The following is a 20,868-nucleotide window of genomic DNA, read 5'->3' on the forward strand; positions in this document are numbered from 1 at the left end:
GTTAGAAAGGGAGGCAGCCCTGTCACACTGTCGGGCCATTCTGGAGGAGAAGTTTTGCCTGATTCCTTGGTCTCTAAAAGGAAGAGACGGGAAATTCCCAAGCTCATGCCAGCAGTGCTGTTCTGAGACTCACCCCATGAAATCTCCAGTCAAGAAACTGTGAAAGAAGTAGTTAAGAAAATGCTTTACTTTGTTTTCTTCTGGAAGACACCACTCTACCTGTTTATTGGTTGTGCAAACAGAGAGAATCCCGGGAATGTGTTCTGAGGAAGTGGGTAAAGGGTGTAATCCTCAATGTATACAGCTGGATGTTGGAGTGAGGATGAGAATTTGGAAGCTCTACATCTTGAGAGAGCTCTACCGTAGGACATGAGTATGAAAATTACTAAGGTAAAAATTATACAACTCCCATCCACCCACGAAGAAGAATGCAAAGCTGAAACACTTCCCCCAGGTCTCGTTGCATTCGATGCGTCCTTTGACTACCTAGTATCTCCCAGAATCACTGTGCTGTGTCTAAAACAAAGGTCTCCAGGAGCTACAGATTGGTCATGGGTGGAATTGTCTCTGAGGATCCAGAGTACAGGGTACTGTTCAACTCAAATTATAAATGGATTTGGTCACTAAAGAAGAACATTCCCATTTTTTATGACTGCTCAGAACTTTAATTATCTAATAGTCATCTGAATAGCACTTGAATTTCTGACCAAAGACACTGATTTGTCAAGTTGTAATTGATATTGATTTTTTTTAACGCGTATCATGTCTGGACACTGTTTAATACCTGCAGTTTCTGCAGTTTTTCCTCAACTGCTTCTTGATCCACAGGCTTATCAGAAAAACCAACAAATTCCTCAGAGATATTGTCCAATGCTGTGTTCAGGTCTGTAACGCAAACCTGGTATGAGTGGTGTTCTTGAACATGACCTTCCAATTTCTGCACAGAGTCCTAAAAATAAAACCATTGACAATTTACAAATTATGTCTCTGAATTTTCTCACTCAAAAAATAATTAAATTGTTCCTAAACACTTGTTTTATGAAGTTTCATCTTGAAACAGAAATACGGCCATAAATCATCCAGAGTTCTTAAGTGAAGTTTTTTAGTGTTTGAGATATTTCACTGTAAAGTCTCCCTTCTCCCTCCTCAAAATGACTCTTATTGAAACCACGTTTGTTTCCCCCCATGCTGCTCTGCCTTCATTTCATTCCTGAAGACAATGTGTCAAGAGGTTTGCAAAACAAAATGGCTTGAAATTATATCATCAAGTCACAAACATCCATAATAAAGCAGCTCCCTTCATTATTCTTCTTACTAAAACCAAGTACCCATATGTGAAAATGAGACAAATGAGATCAACCTAACCCCTGATTCCTTTCCTCAGAAACAAACTCCAAAATTGTGTGTTAAGAAAAAGTAATCCTAACTCAAGAGCAAAACCATCTTCTTGAAATAAGAAAATAAGGTGACCACACCTGATCAGAAAAGTAACAACTATTAAACTAAACAACTTACAGCCAAGCAGGTATATCTTCACCCCTGCACATCGCCTGCCATCTGTATAAACATGCTTTCTTACCAGGTAATCCTTACATTGAATCCGGCTTTCAGCGTGCAATTATAAACAATTTCCTTAGGAGAATACACTCACTCCCCCATGACAAGCTGACATTTTACCTCTTAATTCTCTTTCTGCAGAACATATGGAAATACTCAAGGGAGGGACATTGAAAAGGTTTATACAGAAAAATGGATGTAAACTATTACAATAGATAGATGATGGATAGATAGATGGATGGATGGATGGATGGATAGATGGATGGAAAAATGGACTGATGGATGGTTGAATGAATAGATGGATGGATGGAGAGATGGGTGGATAGATGGATGTATGGATGGTGCATGGATAAATTTGACACAAAGTTCATAGAGATACCTAAAAAATCTTAACCCTTCATACCCGTGAAGAGGGGAACTTCAATGAGAGGAAACAACACCAGCATTACATAATACCCACAGGATTCCTCTAGCAAAACTGACTGGGTTGATTCCTCCATCCTTCAGGAGTTAGTATTTGTATCGAAAACTGATAAATTAAATTTTAAAAGGTTTTGATTTACCAAAAGAACAAAAAAATGACTCTGTATACAAATATTACATAATTATGCATAATTACAACAATCATTTAAAATTTTCTTTTGCCCATTTCACCTGTAGTTGTTGAAGAAGACTTTCATGTAGCTGCTTTATTTCCAGCCAAGGCTCTTCACTGAAGTTGGGATTTTTAGTGCACTCTAGGAGGTAATTTCCTTGAGATTTTAACTCCTTTAGCAAGGATGTCAAATCTTGTGCTTTCTGGAGAAACTTCTTATAAATTTTTAACTGAGCTTTCTTCTCCTGCAATCCATGTTGCAGAGCAAAGCCCACTTCTTGTTTCTTTTTCAGTTCTGTGAGCATTAATCTCAGATCCTCCTTACTTTGCAAATATTTCTCTCCTTCTAGTAGAAGCTTTTCTTGATGGCTAAGTTTAACAAAATATTATACAAATGAAGTGACACTTAGCAAAATGAAATGGCATTTTTCACATTATAATGCAACATACATTATAATAAAAGCATTAAAATAACACTAATATTCATTATTCCCAGAGACTCTTTTGGAATTACAACATTCTAAATAGCACTAAGTTTAGGTCAGAAGTCAAGATAGAAACTATTTGTAGATTACTAAAAAATTACTGTTTTTTGTTACATACTTTGACCCGAGAACAAATATTTAATAATTTAGATTTCAAACTATTCCAGTTTTTATGTTACATATAATTATATTATCCTATGATTTTCTTTTTCATATAAGATTTCATATAAAATAAGCATTCCGTATATTGGCCAACTAACTAGTTCATGCTTTCTATAGCTTAAATTTAGTTTTGATCTGAATGTCTCCTTAGAAAAATACAAAGTTTACATTTCTACCAAACACTAAATGCATCATTTAAGATGTGGTATGAATTAAGACTTTTCACCAGAATTATGTCCACTGAATTCAGACATTTTTCAATGTTTAGACATTCAAAAATCTCTTTGAATATATATTTAAAAGCATGAATTATCCTACAGAAATACCACGCAGATACAGAGGTTGTGTGGGGGAAGGGGTTTTTACAGTGCTGAAGCGGAGTGCTGAAGATAGAATGACAGACAATGTTAATCTGTTGCCAAGAACCGGACAGGTTGATGCACCAGCCAAAGCAAACACTGCCACAGAGTGACGACAGTGTGTTTTGGATCTGATCCAGAGAACTGTTCCTCTGTTTCTGCCTTTGACATTGTCGATGCCCCTGACATTACTGACTTTCTCCAATAGATATATTATATCCAAATCTAGGAGGCAGACAAAACATACTTGTTATGGCTTCACTGTGCAATGGAAAACCACAAAAGTGGTGAAGGCATGCCCTTTACCTTAGATACGTTTTGGCTAAATGGAGCGTGTTGTCCCACTGGTTCTTGATATCAGTAAGGGTCTGTGGAACCAAGGGAGCTTTGCTGCTCTCGGCCTGACTCATGATTCTCTGTATTCTAGCGTCCCCTTCAGGCTTCAGTAAAATGATTTCCTGAATTAAATAAAAAAGAGCTTATCATCTCATTCGTACTGCTTAGGGATATTACATATGATATCTCTTTATTTATAAACATTATACAGAGATTCTAACTTCAGAGTAGATTTCAAAATTACTCTTTCATTTTTATTTATGCCTCAAAGACAAAGAGATCTCCTTCATGTTATACAGAACTGGTTCTCAGTAAACATTTGTTGGGTTAATCTGAGTGCACTCCTGCTCTCCTCTTGATTTTCAAATAAATTGTATGCCAAAAAAAAAAACAAACAAAAAACCTGGCAAATCCTCCTTCCTATCTACTCCATTATTTATAAATGGAGAGTTAGGGTAACAACCTGAACAAAACACTTTTATACACCCACAATTGGACTTTCGGCTTCCCAAAGGGAAATGCAGCGTCCCTCATGTCAACTCTGGTCTCTCTATCACAACCTAATTAATTCCCATTCTCTGTTCTTCACTTTCCCTCCTTTGCTCTGAACAATCAAGTTCTTCCCTTCCTGGAAACACTACTCAAGATTCACCCTGTCCAGAAAATCTTTCAAATATAATCTCAACCGATTCCGATTACTTCAGTAAATCCCACCCACCCTTAAAGCTCCCTACTCTTGACCATTTCTTCCTCTAACAATGCTTCGATTAACGAGATTTCGATTCTCTCCAGTTCCCTTTAAGCACACATGCTTCTGTCCCCTGTATTTTTAACTAGCGAAGTTTATTCACCCTCCCCTTAAAAAGTAAGAAAAGAAAGAGATAAAAACTCAGCTCAAGGGAGCTTGAGATCTCCTTGGCCTCCACAATCCACTCAGTATCTAATAAGCTTTATGACCATACTTATCCTCTCTGAAGAAGAGTTCCTCTCCAGCCCTGCCGGTGACATGGCTGATGCCTCTGCAGTACTGACCTGTATTCTTTTCATAATCTAGCAAGCTCCCATCTGCTGCAGCTCTGGTTTATTGTCTTTATTTCAATTCTTCTGTACTCAGTAAAGATGGACAATAACTGGGCATTGCCCTCACAGAGAGGAAATACTTTCTCTCCTTTCCATGCATTAAAATAACTTTAGATCCCTCACAGCCCTTCTCTTTTGCAAGCTCAGTCATTTGAATTTCTTCAACCATTCCACACTGATCCTATTTTCCATTAAGAAACAAATCTTCGCAGTTTTCCTCTAAATCTTTTCAAAATTAGAGTTCACTCTGACCTCTGAAATTTAGTTTCCACAGTTATACCTTTATTTTTTGGATTCTCTCCTCAAGTGTCATTTTGCCTTCAGATGAATTCAGAACCATAAGGGACTCTTTAATCCCTGTTATCCAACACATTACATCATGTGCAAGATCTTTAAAGCTCTGGTCCTCAGCAGGAAGTAACTTATTGTCTTCATCAATTTCACACAACTGTCTCAATAATGTCTGGTATCTATCAGTCAAATGTGTGGATTCCATTATTATTTCTTCTTCTTCAGTAAGCCCATATTCCTTCAAAGAGTTGTTCAACTGGGCCATAGATTCAAACTGTTCCCTGTAAATTCCAAATATCATTGAAAGTTTACAGGAGCCATGACATCACGTAAGAAATCATATACCCAGGAAATATATTTCATATGAGATTAGCTATACCTCTTTCTGGCTAGAGCTTGGCCAAATAGCTCAGTTTTCTCTCCTGATTCTTCCATTTCTTTCCATTTCTCTTCTTGATTAGTCAACCACTTACTCAAGTTTCTATGGTCATCCTGGAGTCTAAAAGAACATTCCACATGTTAGAAGATAAAAGAAGCAAAAAGTATTTATCTGAAGAGAAGGCTGGCATTAATCTTGTGAGCCAATTGGGTTTTTACTATATATTTTTGTTATTCTTTAGAGAAAATTTAATTTGTAACATTAAAATCTGAATAATAATAGCCTGTATTATAGTGGGATTCTATAAAACAATAAGCTACACAAATGCATCATAAAGAACAGGAAACAAACAAACAGAAAACATTTTTGGACTCTCCCCTGAACCTCTGCCATATTGGATAATTTGAAGAACTCTCCAAACTTTTATATTCCTAGAGCCAAACTTGGATTTTAAAGTATGCTTTCTGTTTGTGAAATTTGTGTGTATTTGTATCCTAATGCTAGCTGTACTGAGGCAGAGGACATATAAAGATATCACTGGAAAATATATTATTTCAATATCACCTTTATTTCCTACCTCAGTAGCCGCTGCAAATAATCATCAAGCTCCTTTGCTCGCACCTGGCATATGGACTCCATTTTTTCTAATTCACTTTCTTGACTTACAATCCAACTGTTAAGCTCCTTAATATGTGCTTTGGGCAGATGCTTCTTCACATGATTTAACACAGATGCCACCTGCTGTATTTTACTGCCTCTTCCTTCAAGAGCCAAGAAATCCTTAAGAAAGACAAAAAGTCAATTATGCCCTACTGGCAAGCATAAGTATGGTCTCTGCCACTCCTAGGACACTTGTCCAAGCTAGTACATAGACATGCCATCTTCTTAACATCCTGTACAAAAGAAGGGCTATGGAGATATGGTTACCTCCAAAGCAAATGAACAAAAGATGACTTACATTAGCTCTAGAATGTGTGTGTACATATGCATTTGCATCTGACTTTCTGAGAACTACATTAAGCAACATAACACAGTGCCACCATGAAGATCAGTAGAAGTAGGACCAGGAACGCTGCATTTTTCTTTCCCGGCTCCGTTCAGCTTCTCCTAAATACTTGCTCCCTCTGGTAACCAACACGTAAAACTAAATGGACTGTGCTCTGTTTAACTTTGTCCAAATCAGAAATTTATTTCAATGTTTGTGTTTCAAAGTTTGAGTATCAATTGCTGAGGCTCATGCAGTAGGCGAAGTTAAAGGCAAAAAAGAAAAGAATCGGGACTATAAAAAAGAGAAGAAAGGCAATTTTGTCAATAAAAAAAGGCATCATAAAAGCGAGAAATCAAACAGAGAGCATTTAATGCCGTCAATAAGCTTGAGAGCACGTCTTATCATCAAAACGAAAGTACTAAATAATCTACCCCAAAGTGATCAAGCTTTAAGGGTGCAATATGCATTTTACATGCCCCATGCACTTTGCCTTTTATCTCAGGCCACTACACTCCGAGCAGCAGTGCATTAAAGTTCAAGAACAATTTTTTAAAGAAATATGGCTGCCAAAAGACAAAAAGTCAAGAGACCTCTTTCAAGAAAGTAAAGGGATTTCAAAGTCCAAATTAAGTACTCTTTATTTTTTATCAAACATGATTTTAACACAACTGAATTCACCAGCAAACACTAAGTTAAACAGCATCTTAGAATAGGTGTGAAAATAAAACTTGTGTAAGTCCCTCGAACCCTTACCCAGTAAACAGTTTCAAAATATTTGGAAAGAAGTCAGGTTATTTGGAAATATTCTATGCAGGGAAATCAGTAAATCAAAGTAATTATTATCTTATCTACTTAAATACAGGTCTACGCCTCCAGTATTCTAGTCTTGATAAATTTTTTTTGAAATTTATATATGTCTTACAGAAAGTTTTTGTAGCTTTTGTTCCACACTCTTTTTTGTTTCTGATGATTCAAAACAGTCCTTAAGGTTCATTTTAACGTTGCTGAACCAGTCATTAAAGTTCTTGCACTGATCTAGAGGAAAAACAAAACAAAAGCTGTATTCATTCAAGGGAGACTTCACACACCTTCTTAAAGCAAGAGATCTGGAAACTTGTTTCCCAAGCCATGGGTACAAGTCATTATGTAAAGCAGTAATAAGCTGAAACCCACATTTGAGGGCTAACAGAGCCGAGAAGGTAATCACGGTGTACTTTCCACACTAAGCCTCCTTTCCAAGCACAGAGGACACCCAGAGACACTTGCTCACAGGCACGTCCCAAGACTCACCGACCACAGAAAGCGGGTCAAACACTAGGACCCTGGTGACTTTCCTTCATGAAGTAACTATTTGTCATGTGAAAGAAATAGATGTATTGATGAAAGGCGTAGATCAGTGAGTGTTCCCCCAGCTAAAAAAATGGTATGAATATTGTTTCCTTGAATAAAATCTGTGCAACCATCTGTAAGTGAAGCTTAGATTAATTAGCCTTGTGTTCACAGTCCTTATTCACACTTTAAGAGTCCCAGAAACACAGCAAGAGATACACTGCACTCACCATTCAGTAACTTCGAAAAGTGATCTTGCAAAACACTTTTTTTGGTATTAAATAAATCACTGACGCTTTCATATTGCTTTTTTAATTCAGAGAGTTCAGGAGTCAGACAACCTATTTGATTCTCAAGTAATATCATACTGTGCTTTTGCTGTAAAATTTGCTGTTGTATCTCCTAAATATATAAACAAACAAACAAAAAAATATTAAGTCTTTAAAAAGACTCAATTGGCACAAAGCATAATACATCTCCATTATTTTTGTAAAAATCTAGATGATTATCTATCGGATGGATTCACTTTCTCTTAGCCAGTAAATGTATAACGCAATGTTATTTAATTTCTTTTCTTTCTTTCTTTCTTTCTTTCTTTTTTTTTGCTGAGGAAGGTCTACCCTGAGCTAACATAACATCTGGGCCACTATTCCTCTATTTTATATGGGGTGCCACCACAGCATGGCCGACGAGTGGTATAGGTCTGCGCCTGGGATCTAAACTTGTGAACCCAGGCCACCAAAGTAGAGTGCACGGAACTCAACCACTATGCCATGGGGCTGGCCCCTGCAACACAATTTAATATCAAATGATTACTGTCCACAAAGCAATTCAAATACATACACAAAGTGTTTTTCTGAGTTTTTTCCCAAGCTTTCATTTTTTTATAATGATTTTTATTAAACTCAAGAGGCCAAGACCACCAGAAATAAGTGTGAAACTAAATCTGAACCACAGTGAGAAGCAAGTGGGCAGGACCTCTAGTTTGGTAAAGATCTCCAAGCTGTCGGAAGGAGACAGGGCCTTTAAGAGGGACTCCGTCATTCCAATCTGGGTCTTGGCTTGGTCCAGATCCTCCCTTAGCTCAGCTGGGCTGCCACTGAGGGCACAGTAGTTGGGTTCTCCTGTTAAACGCATTTTTACATGCTCTATTTTGTTCAAAATAGAGGACTCCATGACCTGAAATCATGAAACACAAGAAGGATTGTAACAAACTTTATTTAACCACATTTTAGGATAAATGCACATTGCTAGAGAATGAGTTAAGACTTTGCTTCACTTCAATGTGAAACAAACTCTTCTCTACTTCCAATTCTACATCACTGATATAACAACTCGAATGTTGCCTGTAAAGAAAAAGAGTAACATGAAAAAACTTAAATTGACATCCCGACTTTTTTCTAAGAGCAATCTGAATCCTTCTCTCTAAAACAAGTCTTATCTAGCACACCGACTGAGATGCTATCTCATGGGGCTCATTAGAAAATATATTGAAACACACAGAAAAATTAAATAGCCAGCATTTACTGAGTGTTTACTATGTATGCAGCATCATGGTAAGCACTTCATATACAAAATGTAGGCTTCAGAAGGTTAAGTAACTTGCCCAAGATCACAAAGCTAGTAGGTAGCAGAGTCATGACCTCACCCAGAGAGTATGACTCCAGAGCTCATATTCAGCCACCTTACACTTTAATCTAAATAAAATTGTCACAGATCTCTTCACACAACGGAAAGTCACATTTGAAAGTCACAATCTCCCTGTTTCTCCATCTAGGGATTAAGAAACCTAGAATCATTGAGCCATATTCTCCTTCCTATGCCCAGGATGCTCAGGAGGAAACCCTGGTTACTTCACACGCAAGTACAGCAACCTCTCCCCCTCCATACAAGAGGTCTGTGAAGTAAGTGAAATGAGAATACAAGGCAAAAAGTAGTATTATTCATCTTAAAAGTGGAACAAATATAATAAACTATGCTATTAAAAATTTGGTCGGACTTAATATAGGAATCTAATATAGGTGAATTAAGTAATGATCCTAATTTTATTTTAGGTTTAAGACTTAGAATTCTGGTTTATGAATGTTACTTTAGAGTACTTCAATCACAACCTTGAAATAAAAATTTTCTTACCTGCAATTCAAGAGGTATGTCACTACTTTGAAGCAAAGACTGTATTTTAACCACTCTTTTAGAAAATTCTGAAGATTTTTGTTCATGGACTTGCAACTCTTCCTAAAACACACAATTTTAATGGAAAATATCTTTTTATTTTGTACTTTATTTTCTGGTACACACAATTGCTATTGTTAATATACAGAAATTAAGAGAGCCTTGAATTTCCCTAATCACTTGTTTTTTAACAGAGTCCTGGGAGTTACAAGCCCAAGTGCCTTCACGGGTCAGGCAAATGTTACAAGTGAGTGAAGCATTCTAGCTACAAGACAATAGAGAGGGGCTGGTCTGGTGCCACACCGGAAGGCAGCGCCTGCCTAAAGGCATCACATTTCATAGATGTGTACATATAAGCTGTGCCAACACACACACACACATGCACACACATTGTTGGCAGAATTTGGCCCACAGGCTGGCAGTTTCTAATACTTAATTTCAAATTTTTAAACAACTCGTACTTCAAGACAAATTTAAGTGACTCAGTGATAATTCATTTATACTTAGAAAGCCATAGTTTTACTTCACGACTATCATCATATACCTAGAAAACTCATAAATCTCCACACATTTTGAAAATCTTTTCCAAATGTAAAAAAACGGATATGTGAATTTAAAAGTGAATAAAATGACAAAATGAGAGAAAAAAATGAGATTTGAAGCATTAGAGTTAGCATACTGTAAAGTCATTATGCACACATACATAGATTTTAATATTACATTGAACCACACATAACTGCCAATACTGATGTTTTCTGACCTACCCACACAGTGATTTTATATAGTCCAGACTAATAATACATAAACAAACAAGCAATTATAAAGAACTCTTCCTAGAGTTAAAAGAGACAATTTTAATTTGTTCCAAATGGCAAAACCTGAGATTACTATTTGGAAACTAGTCTTTTTTGAAACTCTACACAAATGTTGATACTCAGCCTTATGTTTTTTCTAATCTTTTTTTTTGATTTGATTTGATTTTTTCCTTTTTCTCCCCAAACCCCCCGGTACATAGTTGTATATTCTTCATTGTGGGTCCTTCTAGTTGTGGCATGTGGGATGCTGCGTCAGCGTGGTTTGATGAGCAGTGCCATGTCCGCGCCCAGGATTCGAACCAACGAAACACTGGGCCGCCTGCAGCGGAGAGTGCGAACTTAACCACTCGGCCACGGGGCCAGCCCCTCTAATCTTTTTTGGAGAACTGCTTAATTCAAATTATGACAGTTGGGGTTAATGGTCTTAGGGCAGGGAGTCTGTTTTTATAAAAAAAGTTTTATTGGAGCCCAGCTACTTTCAAGCATCTATGTATTGTCTATAAGTGACTGCTTTCATGCTACAACAGTAGGGTTGAGCAGTTGCGACAGTGACCAAATTATCTACAAGTCTAAAATAGTTACAATTTGGCCCTTTAAGAAAAAGTTTGCCAACCCTTTGGGTCTAGACTCACCACCTGGGAACAATTATGCATTTTGATGGGGCTTCTGCCAAGAGTTCTTAACCTTTTTATACTGTAAACCCCTCTGGTGGTCTGGTGAATCCTATGGACCCTTTGCATAATATTTTTAAAACAAAACATAAAATAAATTATGTAGGATGACAAAGGAAAACAATTACATTGGGTTACTGTTAACAAAACATTAAAAATAATTTATAATATAGTAACATATAGGCCTCTTTAATAATACCTTAAATAACAAGGTCTAGCAGTGGACCTACTAAATACCATAATTTCAAAGTAGTGATAAGGGGAATAGTTGCAACTACCAGATAACGATTTAAAAGTATCTGTGATTTTTTTGATAACAAAGTCATGCATAATGCTCATCCTATTATGTTTGTTGACTATGTTCATAATTGAAACAAATACTACCTTTTAGTCAGACATTCAGGAAAATAAAGATGTGACTGTCCCTATGTAAGATGATTTTATCAATGAACCTCTTGTGTGTGTGTGAACCCCAGATTAATAATACCTGCTAACATCTTCCTGGATATTATAAAGGAAAAGATAGAGTTCAGGTCGTACTCAAGGGATAATGAAAGAAATAAAAGATTTCTTTGTGATTTCTCTACTCCACTTCAAGAAAGCAAACAATATTAAAATGTCAACTGTATACAAAAAGACCACATATTTTATCTCTGTTTAATTACCCTCAGCTTTTCTCTTTCTTCTTCAGTCAGTTGATGTAATCCCATTTCTTGAAGGACCTTTTCAGTCCACTCATCAATGACATTTTTTAAGTTAAAAAGTTTGTCCCATAAAGCAAGAGCTCGACCAAGATTTTCATAGTAGTCTTCTGTCTTCTCATTTATCTACCACAATTAAAAAATAGAAATAACACAGTCAATGGTGAAAAGTATGAGAACCATTGTTTCAGTTGAACACTATTTTTAAGTAGAATTTTAGTTTATCTTTACTGGATATTTTGCTTTATTCATCAACAAAAAAAATTTGCTTTAACATATCACATAGTTCTTTCTTCTACAAAAAAACTTGTTTGATATGCTGCAGCTTATACACAACTGAAAGCAACAGTCTCCCTAATTTCTAAACCACAATAAATAAAAAGTGCTTTTTTAAAACCCACATACAAGAAAGTACGACAGATAAATTCTTAATTTGTAGCTCCTAAAAATGTCATTACCACTCACCAAAAATGTATTAAAAATATATATAGTTGAACATCAATATCCTGCACAGATGAGTAATATATTAACTAGTTTATTTTAAATAAGTTGAGCATGCACTTTTATATCTGAAAGATTACAGACCCATTTGTTAGCAGTGCCTAACTCTGGCGTGAAGACAATTCCTAAGTTATGAATTATATATGATGTGAACATTTCTACAGTGAGCACTTCTGAATTCTGTAAATAGATAAAAATACTAAGGATACAATAGAAAAGATGAACTTAATGTTATAAAATGGAATTTCTAGTCAATTAAATTATCACTTACATCAAGCCATCTATCCACAATAATATTAGCCTCTTTCTCAAAAGGAGGCTCTTCAAAGGTTCTCATTTTATTTAGATGGAATTGTAGATTTTTGCAGATCTGGTTAATCTTGTCTACAATTTCTAAATGTTCATTAAATTCTTCTTTGACAATTTCAATCTGTAAAAAAGATGCAAAACGTTTTGATATACTGACATAGACAAACTGGTAAGAATCACAATTCTATTACTGGCTTTTATTGTGCCACTTTCTCAATGAAAACATTTTAGACTATTAGCCATCTGGTTTATCAATAATCCTATATCCAAATTTCTTCCCATTCTGCATGATGAAATATTTATAATGGTCTAAAACCATGTTTTTTGTCCATGCAAAACAATATTCTACCCAAAAAGGCACCTCCATTCAGTGGCATAAAAAATGATAGTTCCTAGATTCCTGTGAAAGGAATCAGCATTGTAACATTGAAGAACCTAAGTGCTCATCTGAATAGAAGAGACAGAACTCTAAAACATCTGTAATATGACTTCTGGTTTAATCTTCCATGATTCTAACTCCAACATCATTTCTCACATGGAAGGTGAAACACTACATTATCAAAAGGCCAATGTTCTTAGACTCCAAAATAAAATTTGATTGTTGACTAACATAATCCTAATGTTTCACTCAATTTATTAATCTTACGTGAGCATTTTAACAATTATATAAAATTTGAAAACAGTGACTTCTCATTAGCAAAAACCTAAAAATTATACACCTTAGGAGGATTTCCATTTCTGAGAATATGGAGTAGACAAACTTTTCCCTATCTTTCCCACTACATACAACTGAAAACCCTGGGCATCACATACAAAACAAACTTAAGAAGACTGAAAAGTGGGGAGCTCAAGAAGGGGGAATAGCTGAGGCATCAGCTCATGAAGACAACCTGGCGATGAGTTCCCTGAATCCTCAGATCTCCCAGACTGTGCTGGAGAAGCCAACACCTGGTAATATCAATGGACACAGACAAAAAAAGGCCCCAAGGAAAGCCCGCTCTCTTCAGCCAAAGAATGAAGAATTAGTCAACTTAGCAAGACAGAAAACTTTCAGAAAATAATTGCTCACCAGAGCCAAAAACCACAGAAAAAACTGTGGCCCAACCCCCACCCAGCCAGCAAAGGTTAAGTGCAAAGCCTAGACTTCCACCGTCACCAGGCTGTAACAGGAGCCCCACCCACACCCAACCAGGATAGTGTCAGAGAAGGCCAGGTAGAGAGCTGAGACTTTCATTCTAGCCGGGCAGTAACAAAGCACTCCCCACTGGGATGTCCATGGAGGTCATGCAGGCAGCTGCAAGGAGGAGCCAGGAAGCTGTCAATGGAGGGTAGGGAGCCAGAACTCCCACCCACAACCAGCAATAACAAGGAGCCCCCTATCTTAAGTGTCAAGAAATTGTCCTTATTTGCAGATGATGTGATCATCTATGTAGGAGATCTCAAGTAATCTACAAAAATACTCCTAGAACTGATATGTGGGTTCAGAGAGGTCACAGGATACGAGATAAACATATCAAAATCAATTGCACTTCTCTATACTAGCAATGAATACATGGACACTGAAATTAAAAATATAACACCATCTACAATTACTCAGAAAATCAAACACTTAAGTGTAAATCTAACAAAACAAGAATAGGACTTATTTGCTGAGAACTACAAAATGCCGATGAAAGAAATCAAAGATCTAAATAAATGCAGAGAATACCAAGTTCATGGATCAAAAGACTCAACATAGTAAAGATGTCAATTCTCCTGAAACTGATATACAGTTTTAATGCAGTTATTTTCAAATCCCAGCAATATTATTTTATAAATATAGAAAAGATTACTTAAAATTTATATGGACTGGTAAAGGAACTATAGCTAAAACATGTGAAAAAGAAGAATAAAGTAGGAAGAATCAGTCTATTTGATTTTAAAACCTATCATATAGGTAAAAGTAATAAAGATTACGTGGTACTGGCAGACAGATAGACACATAGATCAATGGCAAAGAATAGTGAACCCAGAAATGGACCCACACAAATACACCCAAGTGATTTTTGACAAAGGTACAAAGGCAATTCAATGGAGGACAGAGAGCCTCTTCAACATATGGTGCTGGAGCAACTGGATATCTACAGACAAAAGCATGAACTTTGACCTAAGTCCACACATTGTACAAAAACTAAGTCTAAATGGATGGATGATGGACCTAAATGTCAACCATAACACTATACAACTTTTAGGAAAAAAATAGGAGAAAATCTTCAGGATCTTGAGATAGGCAAAGAATTCTTAGACTTTCACACCAAAAGCGCAATCCATGAAAGGAAAAATTGATAAATTAGTCTTTACCAAATTAAAAACTTTTGGTCTGCAAAAGACCCTGTTAAGAGAACGAAAAGACAAGCTACAGTTTGGGAGAAAATATTTGCAAACCACAAATCCGACAAATGACTATTATCTAGAATATATAAAGAACTCTCAAAACTCAACAGTAAAAATAATCAATCTAACTAGAAAATGGGCAAAAGATATTTCACCAGAGATGACGTACAGATGGCAAACAAGCACAAGAAAAGACGATCAATATCCTTAGCAATTACGGAAATGTAAATTAAAACCACAATGTGATACCACTACATACCTATCAGAACGAGTAAAAGAACAAATAGGGACAATATGTAATGCTGGCAAGGATGTGGAGAAACTGGATCACTCATAAATTGTTGACGGGAATGTAAAATGGAACAGCCACTCTAGAAAACAGTCTGGCAGTTTCTTCAAAAACTAAATACACAATTAACATACAACTCAGCAACTGTACTCCAGGGCATTTATCCCTGAGAAGTAGAAATTTATGTTCACACAAAACCCCCTACAGGAATGTTTATAGCAGCTTTATTTATAATAACCAAAAACTAGAAGCAACCCAGATGTCCTTCAGTGGATGAAAAGTTAAACTGTGGTGCATCCATACCATGGAATATTACTTAGCAAGGAAAAGGAAAACAGACTATTGATACATGCAAGAACCTGAATGAATCTCCAGAGAAATAAGCTATGTGAAAATAGCCAATCCCAAAAGGTTACCTACTGTCTGACTTGATTCATATAAGATTTTTGAAGTGACAAGTTATAGAAAGGGAGAACATATTAGTACTTGTGAGGAGGTGGGGGCAAGAGGGAAGTGGGTACAGCTATAAAATGAGAACACGAGAGATCCCTGTGGTGACGGAAATGTTCTTTATCTTGAACCTATCAATGTCAGTATCCTGATTGCAACATTGTACTACAGTTTTATTAAGATTTTACCACTGGGGAAACTTAGTAAAGGGTACACAGGATCTTTCTGTATTATTTCTTACAACTGCATGTGAATCCACAATTATCTTAAAATTAAAAGTTTAATTTAAAAAATTAAAATTACACAAAATTTTTTTAAATGGAAAAAACATAACTAGGGATGTTTCTGCCTCCTGACTGGATGCTGACGGATACACAGAGAGAGCTGAGATGCAAACTCAGGTGTTTTTTCTCCTGGTTCAGGACTCTTTGCATTGGAGCATAACAAATGCTTCTTCAATTAAATGAAAAAAATACATATACGTATCCTAATTTTTACTACATTCAAAGGACCTTGTCGTTACATTGACACAGCTACCACTGGGAGAGGAGAAAAGAAAGAGCCGGAGAGGGCACTTTCAGCATTGACAGGAATTGTGGGCTTTGTTCTACAATGAATGGAAGGGGTAAAAAGAAAACCAGGCTCCCTCTGACATCTCCCAAACTGTATAGTCCCCTGACATCCTAGGCTTCTAGTCTTACTTTCGCACTTCTCTCTTTCATTAAAGAGAGTGGAAACCTGGCACCATGTCCCAGGTTTGGTTTTAAAGGACAAAAATTCTCAGTGGTATCCTATTTCAGCCATGGGTGCAAAGTATCGTGACAATACACACCACAGAAACTGATTGTTCCTGAAGACAGTACCCAAGTCATCACAAAACTAACTGAAAGTTACGTTAACAAGCAGTACTAAAGTTTGCTTTTGTCAGACAGTTATAAAAGCGCCTGAGAAAAGAATTAAACACTAGTGTGCTAGAACTTCTATATCTTCCATACAAAATAATCCATTATTTCAGCAAATACATGAAGCGCCCCTGTGTTAGATACCACACTAGAAACAAGGATTCTTAACAAAATAAGAAAAGCCTGGACTTGTATACATTTCTCAAAGGTAATTACAGCTATTTTAATAATTTTTAAAACGCCTTTGCGGTCAAACCTTTACAGTTGAGAAAGGGGTACAGACAAAGCACAGTTAACCAATTTTTACTTCTGCCATTTACATATTCCAAACGCGTTTTCAGGGAAAGCAATATTACGATGATTGAAACATGACTTTGTAGTCAGATAGATATGGGTTTAAATAGTGATTCTGCCATTTATTAGCCATATAATCTTGGCAAAGTTACTTAATGTCTAGCCCCACTTTTTTTCCTTTTCTACAGAAAAAGTTGCCAAGCTGTCCAAATGCCAAGACACCAACTGGACCATATTTACTAGTGAGCAGGATCAGTGTGCCTGAAAAATCAACACACAGATAGGGCTCTTTTTTCTGCTTCGTGTTGCTTCCTTCCTGTTGAACAGCTGAGAGTTGCAGCTCCTTGAGACCAGCACTATGCACCCCCCTTCACATGAGCTGAAGAACTCAGGTCACCGCCTCAGTATCTGAGCTACTCCGGGCAGCCAAGAAAAGGGTGATAAGATTCCAAGATTTGGATTTAGATCCGGACAAAACAAAGGCCTTGTGGACACTGCATGCTCGAACCCATTTTTTACTAGAGAATTTGTTGAGGCCTGGCCATTTGTGCAGATAATAATAAAGCAGTACCATTTGGTCTCATTTTTTTACTATATATCTCCCTTGACAATCCCACAGAAAATCAGGAAAACTGGCAGCACAGGGTTGGGAATTCTTTGCTCTTTGTTCATAACAATATCTTAATAACATTAAAACCCCTACAGAAAGAAAAAAAAAAATTGGGGCCGGCCCCGTGGCCGAGTGGTTAAGTTCACGCGCTCCACTGTGGCGGCCCAGGGTTTTGCCAGTTCAGATCCTGGGCGCAGACATGGCACCACTCATTAGGCTGTGCTGAGGCAGCGTCCCACATGCCACAACTAGAAGGGCCCACAACTAAAAATATTCAACTATGTACCAGGGGGATTTGGGGAGAAAAAGCAGAAAAAAAAAAACCCGGGGCCAGCCCAGTGGCGCAGCGGTTAAGTGTGCACATTCCGCTTCGGTGGCCCAGGGTTCGCCAGTTTGGATCCTGGGTGCAGACATGGCATCGCCTGGCAGGCCATGCTGTGGTAGGCGTCCCACGTATAAAGCAGAGGAAGATGGGCACAGATATTAGCTCAGGGCCAGTCTTCCTCAGCAAAAAGAGGAGGATTGGCAGCAGATGTTAGCTCAGGGCTGATCTTCCTCAAAAAATAAATATATAAACCCTACAGTTACTTCCAAAATTCTCTAAGCCATAGTTTTCTCACCAGCATAACAGGGATAAAAATACTTACATTACACAGTTATTGTGAGAATGAAATGATATAATAATATGCAAAGCACTTGGCACACAATGAAAAAGCCATCAATGATAGAAGTGACCATTAGCATCATCGTTACTATCATTTTTATTATTAGTAATAGTAGTATTACTTAAAACCTCAAACCCACATGATAATCTTATTTGGAAATAAAACCAATTTTGCTGGCTTCAGGGTTTTTCAGCTTCTGGGGCAAATCATTTACTGGAGTAGATGGGGCATGTTTGGCCAGTGAAGAAAAAAGGAAATTAGTAAATTTATAAAGTGCTGCAATGAATATCTTTGGTATTAAGAATTTTTCCATATTTAAGATTACATCCTTAGGATATATTCCTAGAAGTAAAATATTTGGACAAATGGTGGAAAGATTTTGAAATATCTTGAATAACATTGTCAAAGTATTTTCCAAAATGGTAGTACTAACATACTCTTTCACCAGCAATATAAAGAGTGCTTATTTCATTGACTATCAAAAAGCTAAACAAAGGTATTTTCAAGTAATTTGGGTTTCCTTTGATTACCTGTGAGGTTGAACTATGTCTCTTTTTTTTTTTTTTTTTCTGACAATTGTCCATTTATTTCCAAAGTACAAATATCCATTTGGATCTCAGTGATTTTCTCACTAATTTTTATGAGTTCTCTACACATTATTGTAAACCTTCCCCGTCATATTTATTGAAAATACTTTTCTACTTTAAAGCGTTACTTTTAAGTAAAAAATTGAAGCTTCCCTTGATGTTGTTAAAAGAACTTACTGGAAGTTTAATAAAATAAAAAATTCCCAGCAACTGGGAAGTTTAATAAAATTACTTGCTAACAACCAGGTGTATCAAGTAGACTAGATTTCATACAGACTTTTGACACTTTGTCATAAAACCAACAGGAAAAGCCACTTTCTGAAATATGGTAATATACTGTAATATAGTGTATTCTTCTCTAACTATTACATTCTTCTGCCACTCTGGTTGATGCCCACATAAAACTGTAGGAAATAATGACACCTAGTGTCCAAAAACATTGTTCTTATTAGAATACAAAGTTGTGATTGGCGAGGCTATGAACACAGATGGAGCAACTTGGAGATGAACTCACATGGTTTTACAAAAGCTAATAAATTGAAAAGTAATTTTTCCTTTGTCCATTAACAACAGAGAGGATTTTCCTACTCTCTTCATGCTCTCAAGGATGCAGTGAAGTCTCAGGTTCCTTTTAGGTAGAAGGCCAGCACAAAGACCGTTACAACCCTAGGGGGCAATCCTCGACTCCAACAGAACCACACGGCTGGTGTCAGAAGGAAAAGCGAAGCAACCCAGCATCAACCTGGGGACTGATTCTTTCCAAGCCCTGATGAGAAAGTCAATAAATTCTTAAATATCTGGTAAGATAGAGTCCCTAGTAACTTCTTTGAAGCCAAGTTTTGAAAATGACTCTATTTATAATATCCTCTTTGTTGTCGGGCTTTTAAGTAAGGCCACTGTGTAGCTTCCTTTGGAATTTGGACTCACCTCTGCTATCCTTTTCTTCAGATTCTCCTTTCCCATGTATGAAGCCTGAAGGGAGATGATATTCTCTTCTTTTTGAATCAAAGTTGTCAGGACACTTTTAAAACTCTGATATTGTTTTAAGAGCTCCAAAACTCTCTCACATTGGTCAAGGCTATGAAGAGAAAAAAACGTAAAACAGCTAAACGTCTGAAGAAAACAAAACCATTCTCTCTCTTTGTAAGTATTCTACAATAATGGCTAATAAGTTATATAAGGATTTTTCATCTTGACATGGTTTAACATTGTTTTACCAATTTATTTTAAGAATGATGGCACATTCATTTATCTGGCAAATGGATGGTATAAATAATCACTGGATTAGTATTTTCACCAGATTGATGGCTGGACACTAATTAGTCACGTGACCTTAGATAAGGCACTTTAGCCCTCTGTGGACCTCAGTTCTTCCCTCTGTAAAACTGAAGATAGACTAGACCAAATACCACAGGCAGGCTTCATCTTGACCACTGTACACTCAGGTTCCGGCAGAAAACAGGAGGTATACTCAGATGGAGTTCTGTGGTGAAAGTACCACGGAGAGCAGAGTTAAGGGAAATCATCAGAGCTTAGGTACCCAGGGACTAGGCAACGTCACAACAGGCATGCCACTTGGCCCAAGGGGAAAGGGAGAAAGTGTCCTGAGCCAAAGAGGAGGGCATAGCAAGAGTTGCCAGAACCACTTGTTGAAAAGGGAAGGAATTAAGACAACACTGACCTCTTTCTCTTCTTGTCTTCTCATCTGTTAGTACCTCCTACTTCCTAACCCAACTGGAACCCTTGGCCTGAGTGGTACAGTCTGTAGGGATCAGGCCTCCTGACCACTGCCACCCGCAGGCAGAGAATAAAGGAGAGAAGGTATGGATGGAGAATAGTCAGCAGAATGGCCAGCTGGGACTCATAGGTAGTGGCTGTCACACAGTTAAAAAACTTTTGAGCCTTGACCAGGTTCCGTAGGAAAGACTGTGGTAATTGACAGGCAACATCTGCCATTCAAGGAAGGTG

The 20,868-nt window shown here is 37.0% G+C and overlaps 1 protein-coding gene across 1 annotated transcript in view; it reads right to left on the reverse strand.

Moving 5' to 3' along the window:
- LOC124233787 (nesprin-2-like) overlaps positions 1 to 20,868 on the reverse strand; it is a 298,013-nt gene that overhangs the window by 155,297 nt on the left and 121,848 nt on the right. The window contains exons 32-44 of the mRNA XM_046650989.1: positions 19,828 to 19,978; positions 12,693 to 12,851; positions 11,885 to 12,046; positions 9,695 to 9,796; positions 8,540 to 8,740; positions 7,792 to 7,963; positions 7,155 to 7,267; positions 5,822 to 6,024; positions 5,245 to 5,364; positions 4,855 to 5,146; positions 3,465 to 3,616; positions 2,212 to 2,521; positions 785 to 949 (exon numbers count right to left, since the gene is read on the reverse strand). Coding sequence (XP_046506945.1) covers positions 785 to 949; positions 2,212 to 2,521; positions 3,465 to 3,616; positions 4,855 to 5,146; positions 5,245 to 5,364; positions 5,822 to 6,024; positions 7,155 to 7,267; positions 7,792 to 7,963; positions 8,540 to 8,740; positions 9,695 to 9,796; positions 11,885 to 12,046; positions 12,693 to 12,851; positions 19,828 to 19,978 — 2,302 coding nt within the window. The remainder of the gene's footprint in view (positions 1 to 784; positions 950 to 2,211; positions 2,522 to 3,464; positions 3,617 to 4,854; positions 5,147 to 5,244; positions 5,365 to 5,821; positions 6,025 to 7,154; positions 7,268 to 7,791; positions 7,964 to 8,539; positions 8,741 to 9,694; positions 9,797 to 11,884; positions 12,047 to 12,692; positions 12,852 to 19,827; positions 19,979 to 20,868) is intronic.

Source organism: Equus quagga, unplaced genomic scaffold, assembly GCF_021613505.1.
Source record: "Equus quagga isolate Etosha38 unplaced genomic scaffold, UCLA_HA_Equagga_1.0 226_RagTag, whole genome shotgun sequence".
NCBI classification, from domain to species: Eukaryota; Metazoa; Chordata; class Mammalia; order Perissodactyla; family Equidae; genus Equus; species Equus quagga.